Raw genomic sequence first — 22,300 nt, 5'->3', positions numbered from 1 at the left:
ACTTTCTCCCTTATGTCTTTGATTCGATTCGCGGGAAGAACTATTACTGCTAAGACTCACAGTTAGCTCGAATCTCTCTGACCTTACGTCCATGGCCTTTTCGTAGCACATACATCAGACGAAGCAGCATGTTGTTTGGCTCTTCAAGGAATGTGTACTCTGGAAATTGTAACAGTAAATCACGTCTCTCGTAGTGTCTGCGACTGGAGCTCGGTGAGCGTCTCTGCGACGCTTTCATGCAACGAAACGTGCTGCTCTTCTTCAGCTATTTTCTATTTCCTCCACCAGGCCTATCTGGTAACGGTCGCAGATCGACGAGCGACGTCTATATTTTGCGATGGAAATGTTTATGTGGGCGACTTGCATGTTAGATGTGTAATCAAAAATACGGATTCAGTTGAGTTGGAGACTAGCAAAAATCAAAAGTTGAAGGTTTTCTCTTTGTACTTCCATTTGATAGTGATACCCTTCGCCGGCAAAGAAGTTAATCCAGGAAGTCGACAAGTGTTGGTCGAGTGTACCATTCCGTAGGGCACAGAGTATCAGTTCGTTCGCAACCTAGGATAAAGTTCAAAATATGTTTTATCATCAACGGCCGGCCGCGGTGGTCTCGCGGTTCTAGGCGCGCAGTCCGGAACCGCGCTACTCCTACAGTCGCAGGTTCGAATCCTGCCTCGGGCATGGATGTGTGTGATGTCCTTAGGTTAGTTAGGTTTAAGTAGTTCTAAGTTCTAGGGGACTGATGACCTCAGATGTTAAGTCCCATAGTGCTCAGAGCCATTTATCATCAACGTCTCTGATTGGGTAAAGGGGAGAGGAGCATGACGCTTAGACTATTTCCAATTTTTTTTGTTTAGCATACAGTCTACTGTCAGAATAAATTCGTAAAGGCTCCAGTTAGCGTTTCTTACCTCTACTGAAATACAACTAGCCTTTATCTCCAGTTGTAAGAAAGATTCGGGTTTAACATCCTCTCGACATCGAGGTCATTAGGGACAATCCCCGGTTGTGAAGTACTACAGACTACCAGAGTTTTACTACTACTGCTGCTACAAATAATAATAGTAGTAAAAATTATAATAAAACACAGAACATGTTTTAATGAAATAATAAATACAATTCGCAGGACAAAGTGGAGTCGCCTCATGTTATTCTTTTAAAATATTGTAATAACCGAGTCAATTAGTGGCTCACTATGAGGGAGGATATACAAGAAAGGAAGTTCAGTATGACTTATACTGTGCGTAATAGATTTTTCAGAAGCATCAGGTGCCACGTCAGCGGTAGAAGTGGCTATTCAATGCAAATATTTCTGAGAAATCGAGCAGCATACCGCCAGAAGTCATTCTCCAGTACACAAATAGGTTGATGAATTGGAGAACACGGAAACACTTTACAGCAACGTAGGAAGAACCTACACTTGGGAAACTTAGATAACAGAGCAATGTTGTGTTACACATGGAAAGACCGTCACATTACGGACGACGTAACTGGCTGCAGTCGTTTCATCCAAGGTAGGGAAATGTATTTCTTGTGAAACGATTCATAGAACGTATTAGGATTAACCGTGAAAACAAAATAATGAAACTTGAGCTTACAGAGATTATGTGTCAATATGATAATTATGATTTACACGGTGGCTATAATTAAACTTTCACACATGTGTCAGGGTAGACGGAAAACTACACTACTGGCCATTAAAATTGGTACACCACGAAGATGACGTGCTAGAGACGCGAAATTTAACCAATAGGAAGAAGATGCTGTGATATGCAAATGATTTGCTTTTCAAAGCATTCACACAAGGTTGGCGCCGATGGCGACACCTACAACGTGCTGACATGAGGAAAGTTTCCAACCGATTTCTCATACACAAACAGCAGTTGACCGGCGTTGCCTGGTGAAACGTTGTTGTGATGCCTCGTGTAAGGAGGAGAAATGCGTACCATCACGTTTCCGACTTTGATAAAGGTAGGATTATAGCTTATCGCGATTGCGGGTTTATCGTATCGCGACATTGCTGCTCCCGTTGGTCGAGATCCAATGACTGTTAGCAGAATACGCAATCGGTGGGTTCAGGAGGGTAATACGGAACGCCGTGCTGGATCCCAACGGCCTCGTATCACTAGCAGTCGAGATGACGAATCGTACAGCCACGTCTAGATCCCTGAGTCAACACATGGGGACGTTTGCAAGACAACAACCATCTGCACGAGCAGTTCGACGACGATTGCAGCTGCATGGACTATCAGCTCGGAGACCATGGCTGCGGTTACCCTTGACGCTGCATCACAGACAGGAGCGCCTGCGATGGTGTACTCAACGACGAACCTGGGTGCACGAATGGCAAAACGTCATTTTTTCGGATGAATCCAGGTTCTGTTTACAGCATGATGATGGTCGCATCCGTGTTTGGCGACATCACGGTGAACACACATTAGAAGCGTGTATTCGTCATCGCTATATTGGTGTATCACCCTGCGTGACGGTATGGGGTGCCATTGGTTATACGTCTGGGTCACCTCTTGTTCGCACTGACGGGACTCTGAACAGTGGACGTTACATTTTAGATGTGTTACGACCCGTGGCTCTACCCTTCATTCGATCCCTGCGAAACCCTACATTTCAGCAGGATTATGCACGATCGCATGTTGAAGGTGCTCTATGGACCTTTCTGGATACAGAAAACGTTCGACTGCTGCCCTGGCCAGCACATTCTCCAGATCTCTCACCAACTGAAAACGTCTGGTCAGTGGTGGCCGAGCAACTGGCTCGTCACAATACGCCAGTCACTACTCTTGATGAACTGTGGTATCGTGTTGAAGCTGCATGGGTAGCTGTACCTGTACACGCCATCCAAGCTCTGTTTGACTCAATGCCCAGGCGTATCAAAGCCGTTATTACGGCCAGAGGTGGTCGTTCTGGGTACTGATTTCTCAGGATCTATGCACCCAAATTGCGTGAAAATGTAATCACATGTCAGTTCTAGTATAATATATTTGTCCAATGAATACCCGTTTATCATCTGCATTTCTTCTGGCTGTAGTAATTTTGATGGCCAGTAGTGTATTCACCCTGTGGGTCCCCAGCTTTATAAGATTGTGCACTGCAGGATATGAGTTGTTAGTAGTTTTAGGTGCCGTTAGTGTGACGGCAACGTAGGGTTGAAACACAAGCATCGTCATGGGTTTGGACAGAGTGAGCAGGGCTTTACTCGCAACGCTGTATTATCAAAACAACAGGCAGTAGTGCTGTGGCTATTCACAAGTATCGACACTCTGAAGAATAAGGAGAGCTCCTCTTTCCGCACCGGGTTTGAAGAAAACTGTTTGGAAGCTGGAATTATGTGGACATTTGAGAATTGCTCCTGGGAAAAGCCTACGACGAATTGCGCCACTGATATTTGAAGAAGTTACTTTGAAAACGCTGGTTGCAATGTGCTATCTTCGAGCATTTCACATGCTATTTCACGACAACTGAACATTCCATGGTTCACCGCTGGTAGAGTACTGTGAAAAATAGTGAAATAGTATCCAGGCCCTCTTCGACATCTTTGATGGTCTAGAAACAGCAACGTTTGTAATGTGGAACGTAAAGATGGTACGCAATTTACAAACGTCGCGCTCTCACGTGGAAGTTAAATGTGTTTCTATAAAAGGTATATTCGTTATTTCTTTTCCGGGTGTCCTTACGAACGTTTCTACAAAGTTTTGTTGTCCTACGATCGCTAGTTTATCATGGGGATTCTCTGAAGTAGCGAATGTTTAATCATAACCACGCTGTACATCTACTGTTACATGTCGCCCTATCGTCTTGCATGCGATGTACTATCGGGATCTTACCTTTTGTTATAGACATCATGTCGCATAAGTTAATTTCAATTGAGATGAACAGACTTATTATCAAACCTTATCATTAATATATTCCTTCTTAAAGAGCTAAGACAACGCAAACGGCTGGGCCCATCCATTGCTTCATCCGTCCCTAGTGATAGGTTTATTTCATACACCCTTACCGACTCGACTTCCTGCTTCGAAAAGACAGAAACACAAGCTCAAACAGTACATGAACCGTGTATGAACCATGCCACTCTGTCGTTAACACTGTCAAGAAAGTCATTTTTCCCAAGAGCTGCAATGTCCACTTTAGAAACGAGCACTCAGAGGAACGTCTTAAATTAACCAAAATGCAACAGCGTAATTTTTTCATCCTACAAATTAGTTTAGATACTGAATTTTGTATATGTGTCATTGCTCATATAAATAACTAATTTATTACCTATATTACGTATAGTTACAGCCAGATTTAATAGTTTTCGAATATGATAAATAAAATAATTTGCATTAATTGGTTGAATATTAAAAAAAACAGTTGTACTCTGCTTTGTGTACGTCAATGTTTATTATATGCTTTTAGCGCGAATTACAAGAGATTGCAGTTCAGCGAAACGGATCGTTTGAAGAGCAATTGTCTGAAAATTTGTGGAGTACATGCAACCTGTAACTGGTTTAAGAAATGTATGAGCATGAGTTCTTATAACTTTGATACCGTCATAATTTACACCGTATACACTTCAGATGTGCTGTCAGCATTATCACTATTTCACTTCACACTACAACCGTTAGTCTACGAACGGTTGAAGTTGATAATAATGCTGTTCCATCCCATGTTCGAGGTAGGAGAGTCTTTGTATTACGACAGTTGCCCAGAAAGTAATGCACGGCATTTTTTGTCTTCATAAATTCTTTATTGAACACAATGAGAATTACACAGACGAAAGAATGGTGTTTTATCTACACACCCTACTTTCCCACGTAGACCTATATCTCTAACGTGGATCAGTTGTAGGATTTTGGAACACGTATTATGTTCGAGTGTAATGACTTTTCTGGAGACTAGAAATCTACTCTGTAGGAATCAGCACGGGTTTCGAAAAAGACGATCATGTGAAACCCAGCTCGCGCTATTCGTCCACGAGACTCAGAGGGCCGTAGACACGGGTTCCATGGTAGATGCCGTGTTTCTTGACTTCCGCAAGGGGTTTTATACAGTTCCCCACAGTCGTTTATGAACAAACTAAGAGCATATGCACTATCAGACCAATTGTGCGATTGGATTGAAGAGTTCCTAGATAACAGAACATAGCATGTCATTCTCCATGGAGAGGAGTCTTCCGAAGTAAGAGTGATTTCAGGTGTGCCGCAGGGGAGTGTCGTAGGAAGCAGTTAATTCGATAATTGTCTGGGACTAGGAATTAGGAGTGATTTAAATGGAATGATCATATCAAATTAATTGTCGGTAAAGCAGATGCCAGACTGAGATTCATTAGAAGAATCCTAAGGAAATGCAGTCCGAAAACAAAAGAAGTAGGTTACAATACACTTGTTCGCCCACTGCTTGAATACTGCTCACTGGTGTGGAATCCCTACCAGATAGGGCTAATAAAAGAGACAGAGAAGATCCAACGGAGGGCAGCACGCTTCGTTTCAGGAAAGCGAAAGCGTTACGGAGGTGATAGATAAACTCAAGTAAAAGACTGCAAGAGAGACGGTCAGTAGCTCGGTACGGGCTTTTGTTGCAGTTTCGAGAACATACCTTCACCGAGGAGTCAAGCAGTATATTGCTCCCTCCTACGTATATCTCGCGAAGAGACCATCAGTATAAAATCAGAGAGATTAGAGCCCACACAGAGGCAAACCGACAACCTTTCTTTCCACGAACAATACGAGACTGGAATGCAAGGGAGAACCGATAGAGGTACTCAAGGTACCCTCCGTCACACACCGTCAGTGGCTTGCGGAGTATGGATGTAGATGTAGATGTAGATCTCCATCCCGTTCTAGGGCCTTCTTCCAGCGCCAAACAAAGCCGTGTATGCCCTGTCGGTACCAATCCTTCTCCTGGTGGCGGCGGAGCCAGTGCTTCACTGTGTGAATCACCTCCTCATCGTTCTCAAGATTTCTTCCACGAAAGCATCCTTTAGTGTCCCAAACAACTGGAAGTCCGAGGGGGCTAGGTTAGGGCTATCAGGTGTGACAGCCGTGGATGGTCTCCCCGACCGCTGCAAAGTGTGGAGCTCAGCCGAACCGCCTTCTGGTGACCTTATTCTTCATGCCCAGCGACTAACTGTACTTCTGTCGACAGCAGATGTCCCATAGACTTTCCACAAGCGTTTGCGAATATTTTCCACAGTATTTTTCTCTGCAGTGAGAAATTGAATGACGGCAAGTTGCTTGTAACGTACATCACCTATAGACGCCATTTTGAAACTGTCCTGCAGCTACGCTATCTGTCGGAAGTGACGGTAACTTGTCGCTCTCCCTCAGGAGACTTCAAATAACACATACGGAACGTTTCGCATTCGTACCACTGTTTTCGGCTGAGAAAAAAATGCGGTGCATTACTTTCTGGGCAGTCCTCGTACTTATTTCTTAGTTGAGGGTCTCTACCTTTCTGTCTTCTCTTCTCAACTTCCTGTACCCTTTGGCTCATGAAAGATGACAAGACTCGTCACAGGCAGCTGATGTCAGCCTGTGAATGGCTAAAAACATTTTGCTACCAGTCAGGTTGAAAGGTAGCTCAGGCTAGGCCTCAAAAAAATGGTTCAAATGGCTCTGAGCACTATGGGACTCAACTGCTGAGGTCATAAGTCCCCTAGAACTTAGAACTAGTTAAACCTAACTAACCTAAGGACATTACAAACATCCATGCCCGAGGCAGGATTCGAACCTGCGACCGTAGCGGTCTTGCGGTTCCAGACTGCAGCGCCTTTAACCGCACGGCCACTTCGGCTGGCAGGCTAGGCCTCAGGCAAGCTATTGACAAGAATACTGTCTTAACAGATAACTTGTTATTGTGTACAGTTTCCGCCATTTCCGAGGCTCTTTTCTCCGAAATTTGGCTGAAAATTTGGGAGCTTCATAAACGTGTGATGGTATATATGCTTTCAATAAACTACTGTTTATGGAGAAGAAGATGGCATGTCACCTCCTCCTATACTGAATCGCTCTTCAACATAGTATTGCTGCACGTACGCCACTGATTCGAAATTAAGGGTGTGAGTCCGTTTATATTGTCATTCGTCGATACTGCGAAAGTCTACGAGTGTTATAGTCCATCTCTACATCTACATCTCATACATACTCCGCAGTCCACCATACGGTGCGTGGCGGAGGGTACCTCGAACCACAACTAGCGTCTTCTCTCCCTGTTCCACTCCCAAACAGAACGACGGAAAAATGACTGCCTATATGCCTCTGTACGAGCCCTAATCTCTCTTATCTTATCTTTGTAGTCTTTCCGCGAAATATAAGTTGGCGGCAGTAAAATTGTACTGCAGTCAGCCTCAAATGCTGGTTCTCTAAATTTCCTCTGTAGCGAGTAGCGAAAAGAACGCCTCCTTTCCTCTAGAGACTCCCACCCGAGTTCCTGAAGCATTTCCGTAACACTCGTGTGATGATCATACCTACCAGTAACAAATCTAGCAGCCCGCCTCTGAATTGCTTCTATGTCCTCCCTCAATCCGACCTGATAGAGATCCCAAACGCTCGAGCAGTACTCAAGAATAGGTCGTATTAGTGTTTTATACGCGGTCTCCTTTACAGATGAACCACATCTTCCCAAAATTCTACCAATGAACCGAAGACGACTATCCGCCTTCCCCACAACTGCCATTACATGCTTGTCCCACTTCATATCGCTCTGCAATGCTACGCCCAAACATTTAATCGACGTGACTGTGTCAAGCGCTACACTACTAATGGAGTATTAAAACATTCAGGATTCTTTTTCTTATTCGTCTGCATTAGTTTACATTTATCTATATTTAGAGGTAGCTGCCAGTCTTCACACCAATCGAAAATCCTGTCCAAGTCATCTTGTATCCTCCTACAGTCACTCAACGACGACACCTTCGCGTACACCACAGCATCGTCAGCAAACAGCCGCATTTTGACAATCCAGTTGATCTCGTAGAAAATACGTTGACCTGACCAGCTTTCCAAACCGACCCCTCCTCCCTGCGAACTCCTTCGGTCCCAGCACGTGCCACAACCACCTGCTTCCTGACCGCAGTGTGTTGGTGTGTTGCGGCAGGCAAGCACACGCTGCCGGCCGGCACGGACGTGCTGCTGGCGCCGTACGCGATGCACCGCCTCGAGCACGTCTTCCCCGACCCGGAGGCCTTCGACCCGGACCGCTTCACGGCGGACAACTGCTCGCGCCGCCACCCCTACAGCTACATCCCGTTCAGCGCGGGCCCGCGCAACTGCATAGGTAAGTCGACCCGCCTCAACTCTGCTCCTACTGGAACGTGCCAGCGCGTGACTGAGGTAGCCAACGAGAAAATACTGCTCGCCAGTCTCCTTTTGACAGCTGAATTCAGTTCATAAACAGACACAAAAGGAAGGAGGCGTTGTCTTATACACCTTTTTAAGTTGCCATACCTTTCGTTTTCATTTGCATCTGAGCATATTGTAAATCTTGGCTGCAGTCTTTCCCCAACTGTTGCTTTCTTCGCTTCGCACAGGTAATTAATTTTGTACCCTCACAGAAAATTTCCTGCAACCATGACAGTGGCAGCATTGGACTCGTTGTCTCACTGCAGGTGTTTCGGCCGAAACATGCTATATGCGGGTACTGGAACCGGTGAGACGTTTCTGACAAGAAAGAGATTGTAGAATTTTAACGTAATTTACAGATATTCCTCAAGACGAATGAAAGTTGACGCAGTCCTTCCATAAAAGGAAACCACTAATAAACAATATCGGATTATGAGTGGAAATACACTACAGGCCATTAAAATTGCTACACCACGAAGATGACGTGCTACAGACGCGAAATTTAACCGACAGGATGAAGATGCTGTGATATGCAAATGATTAGCTTTTCAGAGCACAGAACATTCGCCGGCCGCGGTGGCCGTGCGGTTCTAGGCGCTCCAGTCCGGAGCCGCGCTGCTGCTACGGTCGCAGGTTCGAATCCTGCCTCGGGCATGGGTGTGTGTGATGTCCTTAGGTTAACAAACTGCCTATTCGCTTCTGTCTCGGGTTCTTCGGCCGACGTTCATCTAATCTAAGAACCCGAGACAGAAGCGAATAGGCAGTTTGTCAACAAGTGGCCACGAAAGCCTTAACAATTTTGTCCTTAGGTTAGTTAGGTTTAAGTACTTCTAAGTTCTAGGGAACTGATGACCACAGCAGTTGAGTCCCATAGTGCTCAGAGCCATTTGAACCATTTGAACAGACCATTCACACAAGGTTGACGCCGGTGGCCACACCTACAACGTGCTCACATGAGGAACGTTTCCAACCGATTTCTCATACACAAACAGCAGTTGACCGGCTTTGCCTGGTGAAACGTTGTTGTGATGCCTCGTGTAAGGAGAAGAAATGCGTACCATCACGTTTCCGACTTTGATAAAGGTTGGATTGTAGCCTATCGCGATTGCGGTTTATCGTATCGCGACATTGCTGCTCGCGATGGTCGAGGTCCAATGACTGTTAGCAGAATATGGAATCGGTGGGTTCAGGAGGGTAATACGGAACGCCGTGCTGGATCCCAACGGCCTCGTATCACTAGCAGTCGAGATGACAGGCATCTTATCCGCATGACTGTAACGGATCGTGCAGCCATGTCTCGATCCCTGAGTCAACCCATCGGGACGTTTGCAAGACAACATGGTCTGCCTTTCCGGATACAGAAAATGTTGGACTGCTGCCCTGGCCAGCACATTCTCCAGCTCTCTCACCAATTGAAAACGTCTGGTCAATGGTGGCCGAGCAACTGGCTCGTCACAATGCGCCAGTCACTACTCTTGATGAACTGTGGTATCGTGTTGAAGCTGCATGGGCAGCTGTACCTGTACGCGCCATCCAAGGTCTGTTTGACTCAATGCGCAGGCGTATCAAGGCCGTTATTACGGCCAGAGGTGGTTGTTCTGGGTACTAATTTCTCAGTATCTATGCACCCAAATTCCGTGAAAATGTAACCAAATGTCAGTTCTAGTATAATATATGTGTCCAATGAATACCCGTTTATCATCTGCATTTCTTCTTGGTGTAGCAATTTTAATGGCCAGTAGTGCAGTGTGTTACCCAGGTGAAACTATTTGATCAGAGAATATATCAAACAGACAGAACATCTGGTTTACAGAACCCCGCAGAGTGTTAGAAACAGAACCCCAAGATGACATTTGATCAATTAACTGCCTCCGCTAGGTAAGAAAGAAAGAAAAAAAATTGATCGAATTTTAAATACTATTGGGGGAAACCATAGAGGGGGAGAATGGGACTTACTTGCTAGTGGTAGCCTGGGCCATAGTGCTTACCAGTGCATCAACAGTGCGTAGGAGGTCGGCGAGATATGTAGCTTCTACCTCAGGCTTGCGTGGTCTCCACTGGGGCGTATGTCGATGTCATATTCCACCTTCACGGCGCAACTAGTAGCAAGCCTGGACTCCTGGAAGTACGTCCCCACTGTAATGGAGCTCAGAACGTGCATGTATCTACCACCGTGGAGACTGCTGCGCCGATGTTGACGAGCCATATGAATCAAAGCAAACGAGGCAGAGCTCTGTGTCCACGGTTAATTCATAACCTGGAGTATGTCTCTCCACGGCTAAAAACATAGCCCACAGTGCCAAACCTCTAAACCTACAGAGTAGCTGTACTGACTTACCCCTGTTACGTCTTTGTGACTGGGACGAGGACTTTTTTAGCCCGAGTGCTGTCCTCTCCACGTGGTGAAACTCGAAGACACTAAGATAAACTATTTCCTCCAAAACCACGTGCGCCACCAACAATGTTTGAACATAAGCAGTTTCCCTAACGGTCATCACGATATCGGGAGTTTTAACAAAAGTGACTCCTGGTAATCACATAACTATTGCCACGTCAGTCCTTCCACAACAGACTGGTAGTTTCAGAACCGCACAGTATTGATTTGCTGGGAGAGATTTGCATATTAAGTTTATGTACTTAATTAATACGCGTTTAGCTAACCCGCGATTGGGATCATGCGATTCTTAATGTCATCATATGTTAGAATCTGTGACCTAAATGTAATTGTCTGGATTTATAAAATGCTCTTTTTCGTATCGGATTGGTGTTATGTTTACATTCGCCTCGCCAACTGTAGCGTAAATTGTCTGGGAAAGTCTGTGAGCTACAATATGATGGAGGTGATAAATCACTGCATCGTGATTCTGGGGTATGCTGTTGATGTCACAGTTTCTGGTAACTATAGCGTCTTACAGGGGAAGCGCACACTCCTGGGGGCAAAGATTTTGCTCACATTTCGCAGGAGCAAAGTAAATACTTGAGCTGCAACAAATGTTGCTCTCGTGCAATGCGCTTCCGAAGGTTTTTCGAGAAATCAAAGCTTAAAGCCTTACGAGTCTGTTGTATACCACAGGAAATCGTTAGCCATCGTGCAGGAGATCGAGGTTTCTGCTTAAAGGCTGTGTGGGCTCCTGCTCTCTCCCTGGTGAAAGAACAGAGGGAGACAGTTGGGGGATGCTACCTCACCTGTTGGTTGTTAAGATTCAATGTCAATATGAGTTCTGACTCTGGTCACCTTTGGCTGCTATAACTTTCTTCAAGCAACAATCTACGGCTGTTAAGTACGAGGGTATTTCGCAAAGTAAAGATACACCGTACGCCAGAGGAACAGAAGAGTTTTGGCGAGCAAGTTGGCAACACTGGTGTTAACCTTGAACCGTTAGCTTTCTCCTCACGGTCGTTCAGCAGTTGAATGTTGCTTAGATACACCGTACGCCAGAGGAACAGAAGACTTTTGGCGAGCAAGTTGGCAACACTGGTGTTAACCTTGAACCGTTAGCTTTCTCCTCACGGTCGTTCGGCAGTTGAATGTTGCTTCTGGTTGGAGTAGGTCGTGTTTAAAATGGCTGCGCCGATTCAGAATCCCGCCAAATGCGAAGTGCGCTCCGTCATACGTTTTCTTCCTGCAAAAGGTCAGCGACCAGCGCATATTCGCAAAGAAATTTTTTCTGTTTATGGGAACATTATGAATCGACAAAATGTAACGAAATGGTGTCATCATTTCTCTGAAGGTAGGCCCGATGTTCATGATGAACAAAGAACAGGTCGGCCATCTGTGATCTTCGATGCCATTTTTTGGAGAATGGAGGAAGCAATTCGTGCGAATAGACGTCTCACATTGAAAGAATTGCACCAGATCATACCAGATGTGTCAATGACAACTCTTTATGACGCTGTGACTGTCAATTTAGGGTACAGGAAATTGTGTGTGCGCTGGGTTCCAAAACTGTTAACGGAAGAACACAAAAAGAAAGGGATGGGCTTTGCACTGGACTTCCTCACACGCTATGCTGAAGCAGGTGATGAGTTCCTTGATCACATTGTAACAGGTTACGAGAGGTGGGTTTATCAACATACACCTGAATCCAAGCAACAATCAATGCAATGGCGCCATTCGAATTCACCAAAAGCCAAGAAATGCAAAACGTCAATTTCAGCGAAGAAAATCATGACTTCAGTTTTTTGGAACAGACAAGGCATTCTTCTGTTGGAATTTATGCCTCCTGGAACGACAGTTAATTCTGCTGCATATTGCCAGACTTTGAAACGTCTTCGATGGGCAATTCAAAACAAACGCAGGGGAATGCTGACAAGTGGAGTCTGCTTGCTTCATGACAACGCTCGGCCTCATACAGCGCTCGTAACGAAAGCACTACTCAAACAATTCAAATGGGACGTATTGGACCATCCGCCGTACAGCCCGGTCCTTGCGCCCACCGACTTCCATGTCTTCCGTTACCTGAAGTCACATCTTTGTGGAAAATCATTCCACGACGATGAAGAGATCAAAGATGAACTTGAAATGTGGTTCCGACAACAGGCAGCAACCTTCTATGACTGTGGGATACAAAAGCTTGTGCACCGACGTAACAAATGTTTGGATAATGGGGGTGATTATGTCGAAAAATAACAAATAATCCAGTTCATAAGATGTAACTGACTTTTCTAAATAAATGTTCTATTTAAGGACTGCGAGCCTTTGTATCTTTACTTTTCGAAATGCCATCGTACTTGAAATAATGCAGTGCAAATTATCAGCTGTACCAACACAACTTAATTCCTTTTGTGTCATCTCATTGTCACTGTAGGCTTGTACCATGGGAAGTAAGGAGAGTATGTTGTTGGTGGCTGGTATCCTTTTTATATTGTACAACTGCACCCATTTATTAACACTGTTCTTTATTCATAAGAACAGAAAGTTACTTAACTCAAGATAGTCCAGGTATTGTGGTACAAGCTTTCTGTAATAGTCCACATTAGCCTCGCTTCTGGTAAAGTAGACGTCCCACTATGCGCACTGCTCTGGTCGCTATGCGCTGCCTGAGACTGTCTGTAACTGGGCTGCGACCGATGACTCGGTGACACACTGGATGACTGACTGTTACAGACTGCGCCATCCGGTCCACTGTGGCGACATAAATACTGGCGGCCGAGAGGGCGTTGGAGGCGCGTTTCTTGCGAGTCTGTCTTTGGTCTCTACCTACCTACTTGCAACCTCTTTGCTGCAGCTTACAACAACGCAATTCTTCTACCAGTTGCGGTTCACAAAACCATCATCATGGTGAAAGTCTGGACATTGGTGACCATATTTCAAATTTGTGATTTTCTGACGTAAGTTGCTGTAATAATTAGCTAATATTGCGTGAGCCAAGACAGAGGCATGTTATAGCGAGATGCCATTGTAGTGATATGTATGTGTAAATCACCAATGTCCAGCTGTACATCCAGGGTTGATGGGTTTGTTAACCAAAACCAGTAGAGGGATATGGTTTTGATGGTAAACCTGGTGGTTTGCAATGTGTTATTTCCAAAAAATCATCTTTGGTTGTGTGGTGTCGCTAGTATTCACAGTGTGTGTCCGTGCGTGCTCGTGTTATCTTTTGGCATATGCTGCTCATACTGAGGTTCTAAATTTCGTCGCACAGTGCTGTCTCATCGTATTTGTGCCTTCAAAATTATAGGGTGTGTTGTTGTTGTGGTCTTCAGTCCAGAGACTGGTTTGAAGCAGCTCTCCATGCTGCTCTATCCTGTGCAAGCTTCTTCATCTCCCAGTACCTACTGCAACCTACATCCTTTTGAATCTGTTTAGTGTATTCATCTCTTGCTCTCCCTCTACGATTTTTACCCTGCATGCTGCCATCCAATACTAAATTTGTGATCCCTTGATGCCTCAGAATATGTCCTACCAACCGATCCCTTCTTGTAGTCAAGTTGTGCTACAAATTTCTCTTCTCCCCAATTCTGTTCAATACTTCCTCATTACTTATGTGATCTACCCATCTAACCTTCAGCATTCTTCTGTAGCACCACATTTCGAAAGCTTCTAATCTCTTCTTGTCTAAACTATTTATTGTCCATGTTTCACTTCCATGCATGGCCACACTCCATACAAATACTTTCAGAAACGACTTCCTGACACTTAAATCTATACTCGATGTTAACAAATTTCTCTTCTTCAGAAACGCTTTCCTTGCCATTGCCAGTCTACATTTTATATCCTCTCTACTTCGACCATCGTGAGTTATTTTGCTCCCCACATAGAAAAACTCCTTCACTACTTTAAGCGTCTCATTTCCTAATCTAATTCCTGCTGCCTCATTCGATTTTATTCGACTACGTTCCATTATCCTCCTTTTGCTTTTGTTGATGTTTATCTTATATTCTTCTTTTCAAGACACTGTCCATTCCGTTCAGCTGTTCTTCCAGGTCCTTTGCTGTCTGTGGCAGAATTACAATGTCATCGCCGATCCTCAAAGTTTTTATTTCTTCTCCATGGATTTTAATTCCTACTCCGAATTTTTCTCTGGTTTCCTTTACTGCTTGCTCAATATACAGATTAAATAACATCGGGGATAGGCTACAACCCTGTCTCACTCCCTTCCCAACCACTGCTTCCCTTTCATGCCCCTTGACTCTAATAACTGCCATCTGGTTTCTGTACAAATTGTAAATAGCCTCTCGCTCCCTGAATTTTACCCCTGCCACCTTAAGAATATGAAAGAGAGTATTCCAGTCAACATTGTCAAAAGCTTTCTCTACGTGTAAAAATGCTACAAACGTAGGCCTGCCTTTCCTTAATCTATTCCCTAAGATAAGTCGTAGGGTCAGTATTGCCTCACGTGTTCCAACATTTCTACGGAATCCAAACTGATCTTCCCTGAGGTCGGCTTCTACCAGTTTTTCCATTCGTCTGCAAAGAATCCGTCTTAGTATTTTGCAGCCGTGGCTTATTAAACTGATAGTTCGGTAATTTTGACATCTGTCAGCACCTGCTTTCTTTGGGATTGGAGATATGAGAGTTTCTCGAAGACGTCACGCAGCTACATTTTTGCACTTTATTTCATCATGTGTTGGATTATTTTCGAACACATACTTCAGGTATGTCAGCATTTGCCACGACTTTTTCCATCCTGTATTTTCCGTCCGCAGTGGCATACTTCAGCAGGGCAAAAAATGGTCTTCTCGTGACTTTGTGAGAATTTCAGACCACAGACTGAAACTGATGAGTGGATCTACCGTGTGCCCCACAGGCTACAAGTTCGCCATGATGGAGATGAAGGTGGTGATGTCGACGCTGCTGCGCCACTTCCGGCTGGAGCCGGTCAAGGGCCGCGAGTCGCTGCGACTGGCCTACCGCATCACGATCCGCGCGCGTGGCGGAATCTGGGTCCACCTGTCGCCCAGGACGCCGGTCGCCGCCGCCGCTGCCGCCGCCAGCTAGCGGGCGGGCGGGCGAGCGCAGCACCCTCCGCCAGGCACCGCGGGGCTCGCCGCGTTGCGTTGGGGCGCCCTCAGCTCTGCTCTGCCCAGAACGGAAGGGCGGCGCCCCTTGAACAGCGGGGTGGCCGCTGTCCCGCGGTACAAACCACCGCCTGCCTTCCGTCTGCGACCAGAGTCTGGGGACACACTGCAACGGGCGGACCGACTCTCCGGCCCAAGTGATACGCTTTAAGACTTTAAACCGCGTTACTCTTCTCACCCTGATGGTGGACCTCGTGCACTGAGGGCACACATCTCTCTGCAAAGAACCAATGCTTACTGAGTTCTAGATTGTCGCTGTGCACTTTGCATTTGAGGATCTGCTGTCCATGTAGTGAAGTAATACTACCGTATGACGAGCTACACTTTTCTGTTTACATGCGTGAAATGGACTCACAGTCTAGAACCTGAACCACCTCTACCCTCTCATTAAGACTGCACACTTGAGAGTCTGCAGTCAGCTGCAGAAGTCAGACTGGGGCAAGTCAAGACTCAGCTGCACTCGTGTGCTGACATTCAGTACGAAATTTTTCGTAACTGATATTTACAGTTCACGTGTATCAACAACAAGCATAGATACAAGAATTATTTCTTCAGTGGATGTGCGCCATATGTATGGGAATAAACACATCATATCGAAAACCTAAATAAAAGGTTGTGATGCAGTACATTTCGAGTTGCTTAGCGTGGAAAGCTGATAACTATTTACGTAAACTACAAACAAACACAGTCACTTAGTAGTCATCTGTAGACCTATTTTTTACTCCAGAACAGACGTTTTGCATAATCATAAGCTCAGTATAGGTCCACTTGCGTGGGAACGTTTTCATTCTCAGCGCACTTCTGAGAAATATGCCCATCTCTGATCCTTTCTCAGGCTTATAAACATGTTCCTCAAAAGTCACTAGAATGTCAAAGACAAGTTTCTTGCTGTCTTCGTGAAGCGGGAACAGTTAGCTTCTTTTAAGGAGGATTTTGAATGTCATACATCCTTAGTCCAGAGTAAGTGTCACCAAATGCTGTAAAAGAATTCTACAGAAGGCAACCTTCGTGTCTTCTGTGTAAACAGAATCGTTATACTCCATGAGCATACTCATGGAGGGTACTATTGCTCATTTCTTTTAATTTTTATACCACAATGTATTCCAGCAGTTTTGTTTCATTATCATAATTTATGATATTATTGTCATTTTTAAAAAGTAATAGTCATTGTTATGAAATTAGACTATTTATCTAATGAATATTTTTCATACATTTATCGGTTAATTTATTAGTCACATAGGACAAAATATTATATACCTAAACTGTATGTGACCTGCGTTGGACAGTAGCGCTTAAGAGTCATATTTCAGAGTGTCCTCTCGGCGGATAATGACAAATCTGTGTATTCGATTCAAAGCGCTGCTGTTCAAAGGTTTACCTCTTGTAGCCTCATTCACTGTAACACTCTAATATCCAAAGCCTTATGTATGAAAAAGTTATAACTATGTGAAAATCTTACAAATATGGTAAAATATATTTTATACCCTATACCATTTGTGGCCCATAATTACTCTTCCCGAACCTCTTCTGTTCCTCTGTTGTGGATGTCCCATTGAAACTGTTGCTGCAAAAAACGTTTAATTCTGCTAACAATTAATTTATTCTTCAAGCGAACTGAGGTAACCAGTCTCATTGTGCTAAGAATGAGTAATATAAAAATACAAACTATACTGAATCAGGCCTGTAAGTATACAAGATTTCGACCAAAAAATGACATAAAACAGAATTTTTCTTTGTTTCCTTACAAAGACACGCTACAAACGTCGTTTAAACTTTTTGAGATGATTTTGTACGACAGTCAATGAGGCTTTCGTTTATTATGGCTTGTACTGAAGGACAGAAATAGAAAGGGGAAAGAGAAAAGCGTGTTACACTCGCGTGAGGAATATGCAAAAAAACTGTAACTTCTTATGTGTACCGCATTGTATGGTGTTCCTTGTTAGGTGTAGAAGAACAGCAGATTGTAGTATTAGATAACCTGTAAGATGCACAAACCTACCACACAATACTCCTGCACGTCTTACAACTACACAGACCAAACTTTCTTGCAGAACTTCTCCCTCAACCACTGATAAAGCAGCAATCAACGGACTTCCCACAACTTAATTCTGCGTACACTACCACTACATCAGCACACGCTCTCGTCCATCCTTGAACATAACTGATCCTCAACCGTCTTTTCGTTTGCAATTTTTGCAACGATGTTAATTTTCCTATCGGGTGAAGCTCCTAAAATTACAACGAAATTTCATACATACATGGAAAAAATGTTACACAATATGCCAAAATATTGGTTTTGCACAACACATTACATTGCATCTGTACAGACAAAGTCATTACAGTGCAAGATAAGTAACATTAACAGAGAAAGGAAAAATACAGTACGAAGAAAACAAAAAAATTACGTACAGACTTCATTAATGTTTTTACAAAACTCTAAACGATTAGTAGCAATAAGTGTACATACAAAACGTGGGCCAAATAATCTCATTACAGTATGTGCTATGTACACAATTTCATTTTGTTAATATATACACAATGTATTTTAATTCAACAATCTAAAATTACATCATTCTTATGATTAAGTCATAGTATTAAGCAAGTTATTCACAGGAATAAATTTTGTTCTTATACCAACAATGTTATGTTTATATCGAAAAATAAAAATCAGAAATAGAAAAAAAAAACAAATATAATCAGGGAAAAGTGCCACATTAATATTCCTCAAAGTGGGGAATCAGGATTAAACATAAAAAACCACAGTATTTTACATCGCATATGCCAACTGAAATCTGAGATTTAGTACAAGTATTGCTTGAAATTCTAGCTAGTTTTGTGATAAGGTTAAAGTATATACCCTTACAATCCCCTGTCCCCAGCCCACCAACCTTGTGGATACCCATCAGTATAAACAAAGTGAAGTACAAAACATTAACATAGCATACAACAATGGCTACCTCACAAAGTATTGTCAGCTACGTAACGTTGGCTCCAACTGAAAACAAATGACTACTTGCTGCAGCGTTCTGACTTTTCATTGTTTACATCTAAGGAGCTTAAAGTTAACTCAGTGTATACACACTCAGTTTTGTAATACTGTCACATTTAAAGTATACACAATAGGAAACACGTTTCAGATCAACTAATTCTAATATAGAATTGGCTGAATTTTTATGCTTTGGAAAGGGGTATCTTGAACTGTAATATTATAAAATAGACACCTCTGAAGGGGTACCAGGTAAAGGTGTGTATGTTGAAGCGAACTTCGATTAGTATCATGTTATTCACATGCCTCTGGGCTTACGTGAGACATCTGAATCTATAAAATTAATTTGTACCATTAATGACATTAATGTATATCTTGTGCCCAATGAGTAACCTTTCTAGCAATATTTGGACTTAGTGGTGCATAGCAGTGTATGTAACGCAGCAATTAACCACTGGCATCAGCTATCCAGGGTTAAAATTTCGTGACACAATTTTTCCCCATCCTGTATATTACAAAGCTACTGTGGAGATCCCTAGTTCCTCAAATAAATGCCTGCAAGATGATCCTGGCTGGACTCCAGCTGTTATTCTGATTACACACTTTTGTACAATAAATATTTTTTCCCTAATGATGAATTACCCAAAAATATGATGCCATACGAAATTAGTGAATGAAATGGGCATAGTAAACTAATTTACTTATATGTTTATGGCCAAAATTTGCAATAACTCTAAGTGCATAAGTAGCTGAACTCATACGTTTCAGCAGATCATCAATATGTTTCTTCCAGTTCCATCTCTCATCAATGCACACATCCAAAAATTTAGAATATTTTGCCTCAGCTGCAAACTTCTATTCAAACTTTGTATTTACTAGTGGTGCTGTGCCTTTTACTGCACAGGACTTTATATACTGTGTTTTATCAAAATTTAATGAGAGTCCATTTGCAGAGAACTACTTAATAATTTTCTGAAAGATATTACTTACAAATTACTCAGCTAATTCTTGGTTATTGTAATTGAATTCTACGTTTTTATCATTGGCAAAGAGAATTAGCTTTGTAACTTTGTGAATATAGAGTGGTAAAATATTAATATATATTAAGAACAATAAGAGACCCAAGATTGAACCTTGTTGGACCCGATTATCCAGTTTGAGAAATCTTCTGATTTTTGTGCATGGTGTGGGTTCCTGTTGTCATGTCCTAGTTTATGAACCACGGGCAACGTATGAGTGGCCAACCTGACAGTTGGGATACCAGTTACTTTGGAATAAAGCTGGGCATCTCGGACATATTCTGAGTCGTGATCACCTTTGTGCTCAGACGGCAAAGACTACCAAATCCACCGGTTAGTCCCTCAACCGTTACGGGTAAAACTCAATGGGACCCGGGGCAAGTAAGGCTAGTAACCTGCTTCCCTGGTACTTTAAATATGATGCTGGCAACAATCAGAAATCAGAGCAAAATGCCTCGGACCTTTGGAGGTGACAGAGTCCCACCTCTAATTGACAAACCAGGGACTCCTAAGATACGACTTGGCAAACGAATGGTAACGAGATGGGGAACAATTAATATCAATGGGGGCTACTCTGGGAAGAAGGTAGAGCTGGCAGAGGCTGCAAGTAAGGTGGGGTTTGACGTTTTAGCTGTTAGTGACATTCGGGTAAGGTGCGAGAAAGAAGAGGAAGTGGGAGAATACAAGGTCTACCTGTCAGAAGTCAAAGCAGGAATAGCACAATTTGGTGTAGGGCTTTACATCAGGAAAGAAATGGAACCCAGCGTAGTTGCAATAAGGTATGTAAACGAACGACTGATGTGGATAGATTTGACAGTGTCTAGCAATAAAATTAGGATTGTGTCAGTAAATTAGCATTGTGAAGGGACAGATCAAGATAAGATGGATAGTTTGTATGACGCACTCAGTGATATAGTTGTTAGAGTGAAGGAAAAGGATAGTGTTCTGCTCATCGGTGATTTTAACGCCAGGATTGGAAATCGAACAGAAGGGGATGAAAAGGTTATGGGTAAATTTGGAGAGGCTATGGAGGCCAACAGGAACGGGAACAACTCTTGAATTTCTGTGCCAGTATGGGCTTAGTAATCACAAACTCCTTTTTTAAACATAAGAACATTCACCGGTATACTTGGGAAGGCAGGGGAACCAGATCTGTCATTGACTATATAATAACAGATCAGGAATTCAGGAAGGCTGTGAGGGACACACGTGTATTCAGGGGATTCTTTGATGACACTGATCACTATCTGATCTGCAGTGAAATTGGGATTGTGAGGCCGAAAGTGCAGGAGGTCAGGTCCATATGTAGGAGGATAAGAGTGGAGAAACTTCAGGATAAGGAAATCAGGCACAAGTACATAACAGTGATCTCAGAAAGGTGCCAGTTAGTTGAATGTAGTCAGTTACAGCCACTGGAAAAGGAATGGACAAGGTACAGAGTCACAGTACTAGAAGTGGCTAAAGAATGTCTTGGAACAGTAGTGTGTAAAGGTAGGATGAAGCAAACAGCTTGGTGGAATGACACAGTCAAGGCAGCCTGTAAAAGGAAAAAGAAGGCCTATCAAAAATGGCTACATACTAGAACTCAGGTAGACAGAGAAAGTTATGTTGATGAAAGAAACAAAACCAAACAGATAATTGCAGCATCCAAGAAGAAATCTTGGGAAGACTTTGGAAACAGGTTAGAGACTTTGGCTCAAGCTGCTGGAAAACCATTCTGAGTGTAATTAGCAGTCTTCGGAAGGAAGGTAAGAAGGAAATGACAAGTATTTTGGACAGGTCAGGAAAATTGCTGGTGAATCCTGTTCATGCCTTGGACAGATGGAGGGAATATTTTGAAGAGTTCCTCAATGTAGGTGAAAATACGATGAGTAATGTTTCAGTTTTAGATGTACAATGGGATCGGAATGATGATGGAAATAGGATGACATTTGAGGAAGTGGAGAGAATGGTGAATAGATTGCAGTGCAATAAAGCGGCTGGGGTGGATGAAATTAAGTCGGAACTCATCAAATACAGTGGAATGTCAGGTCTTAAATGGCTACACAGGATAATTGAAATGGCGTGGGAGTCGGGACAGGTTCCAGCAGACTGGACGAAAGCAGTAATCACACCCATCTTTAAACATGGAAACAGAAAAGATTGTAACAACTACAGAGGTATATCTTTAATCAGCATTGTGGGTAAAATTTTCTCAGGCATCGTTGAAAGGAAAGTGCGGGTATTAGTTGAGGACAAATTGGATGAAAATCAGTGTGGGTTTAGGCCTCTTAGAGGTTGTCAGGGCCAGATCTTTAGCTTACCGCAAATAATGGAGAAGTGTTACGAGTGGAACAGGGAATTGTACCTATGCTTTATAGATCTAGAAAAGGCTTATGACCGGGTTCCTAGGAGGAAGTTATTGTCTGTTCTACGAGATTATGGAATAGGCGGCA

At 43.4% G+C, this 22,300-nt stretch overlaps 1 protein-coding gene across 1 annotated transcript in view; it reads left to right on the top strand.

Moving 5' to 3' along the window:
- The window catches only part of LOC124612462 (probable cytochrome P450 4aa1), a 238,576-nt gene extending 221,223 nt beyond the window's left edge, over positions 1–17,353 (top strand). The window contains exons 11-12 of the mRNA XM_047140689.1: positions 8,095–8,274; positions 15,590–17,353. Of these exons, the coding sequence (XP_046996645.1) occupies positions 8,095–8,274; positions 15,590–15,780 (371 nt within the window). The 3' untranslated portion in view covers positions 15,781–17,353. The remainder of the gene's footprint in view (positions 1–8,094; positions 8,275–15,589) is intronic.
- The last annotated feature ends 4,947 nt before the right edge of the window (positions 17,354–22,300 follow it).

This window comes from Schistocerca americana, chromosome 4 (genome assembly GCF_021461395.2).
Source record: "Schistocerca americana isolate TAMUIC-IGC-003095 chromosome 4, iqSchAmer2.1, whole genome shotgun sequence".
Classification (NCBI taxonomy): Eukaryota; Metazoa; Arthropoda; class Insecta; order Orthoptera; family Acrididae; genus Schistocerca; species Schistocerca americana.
Note: the sequence above shows the minus strand (reverse complement) of the source record. Positions and strands in the feature narration are given on the sequence as shown.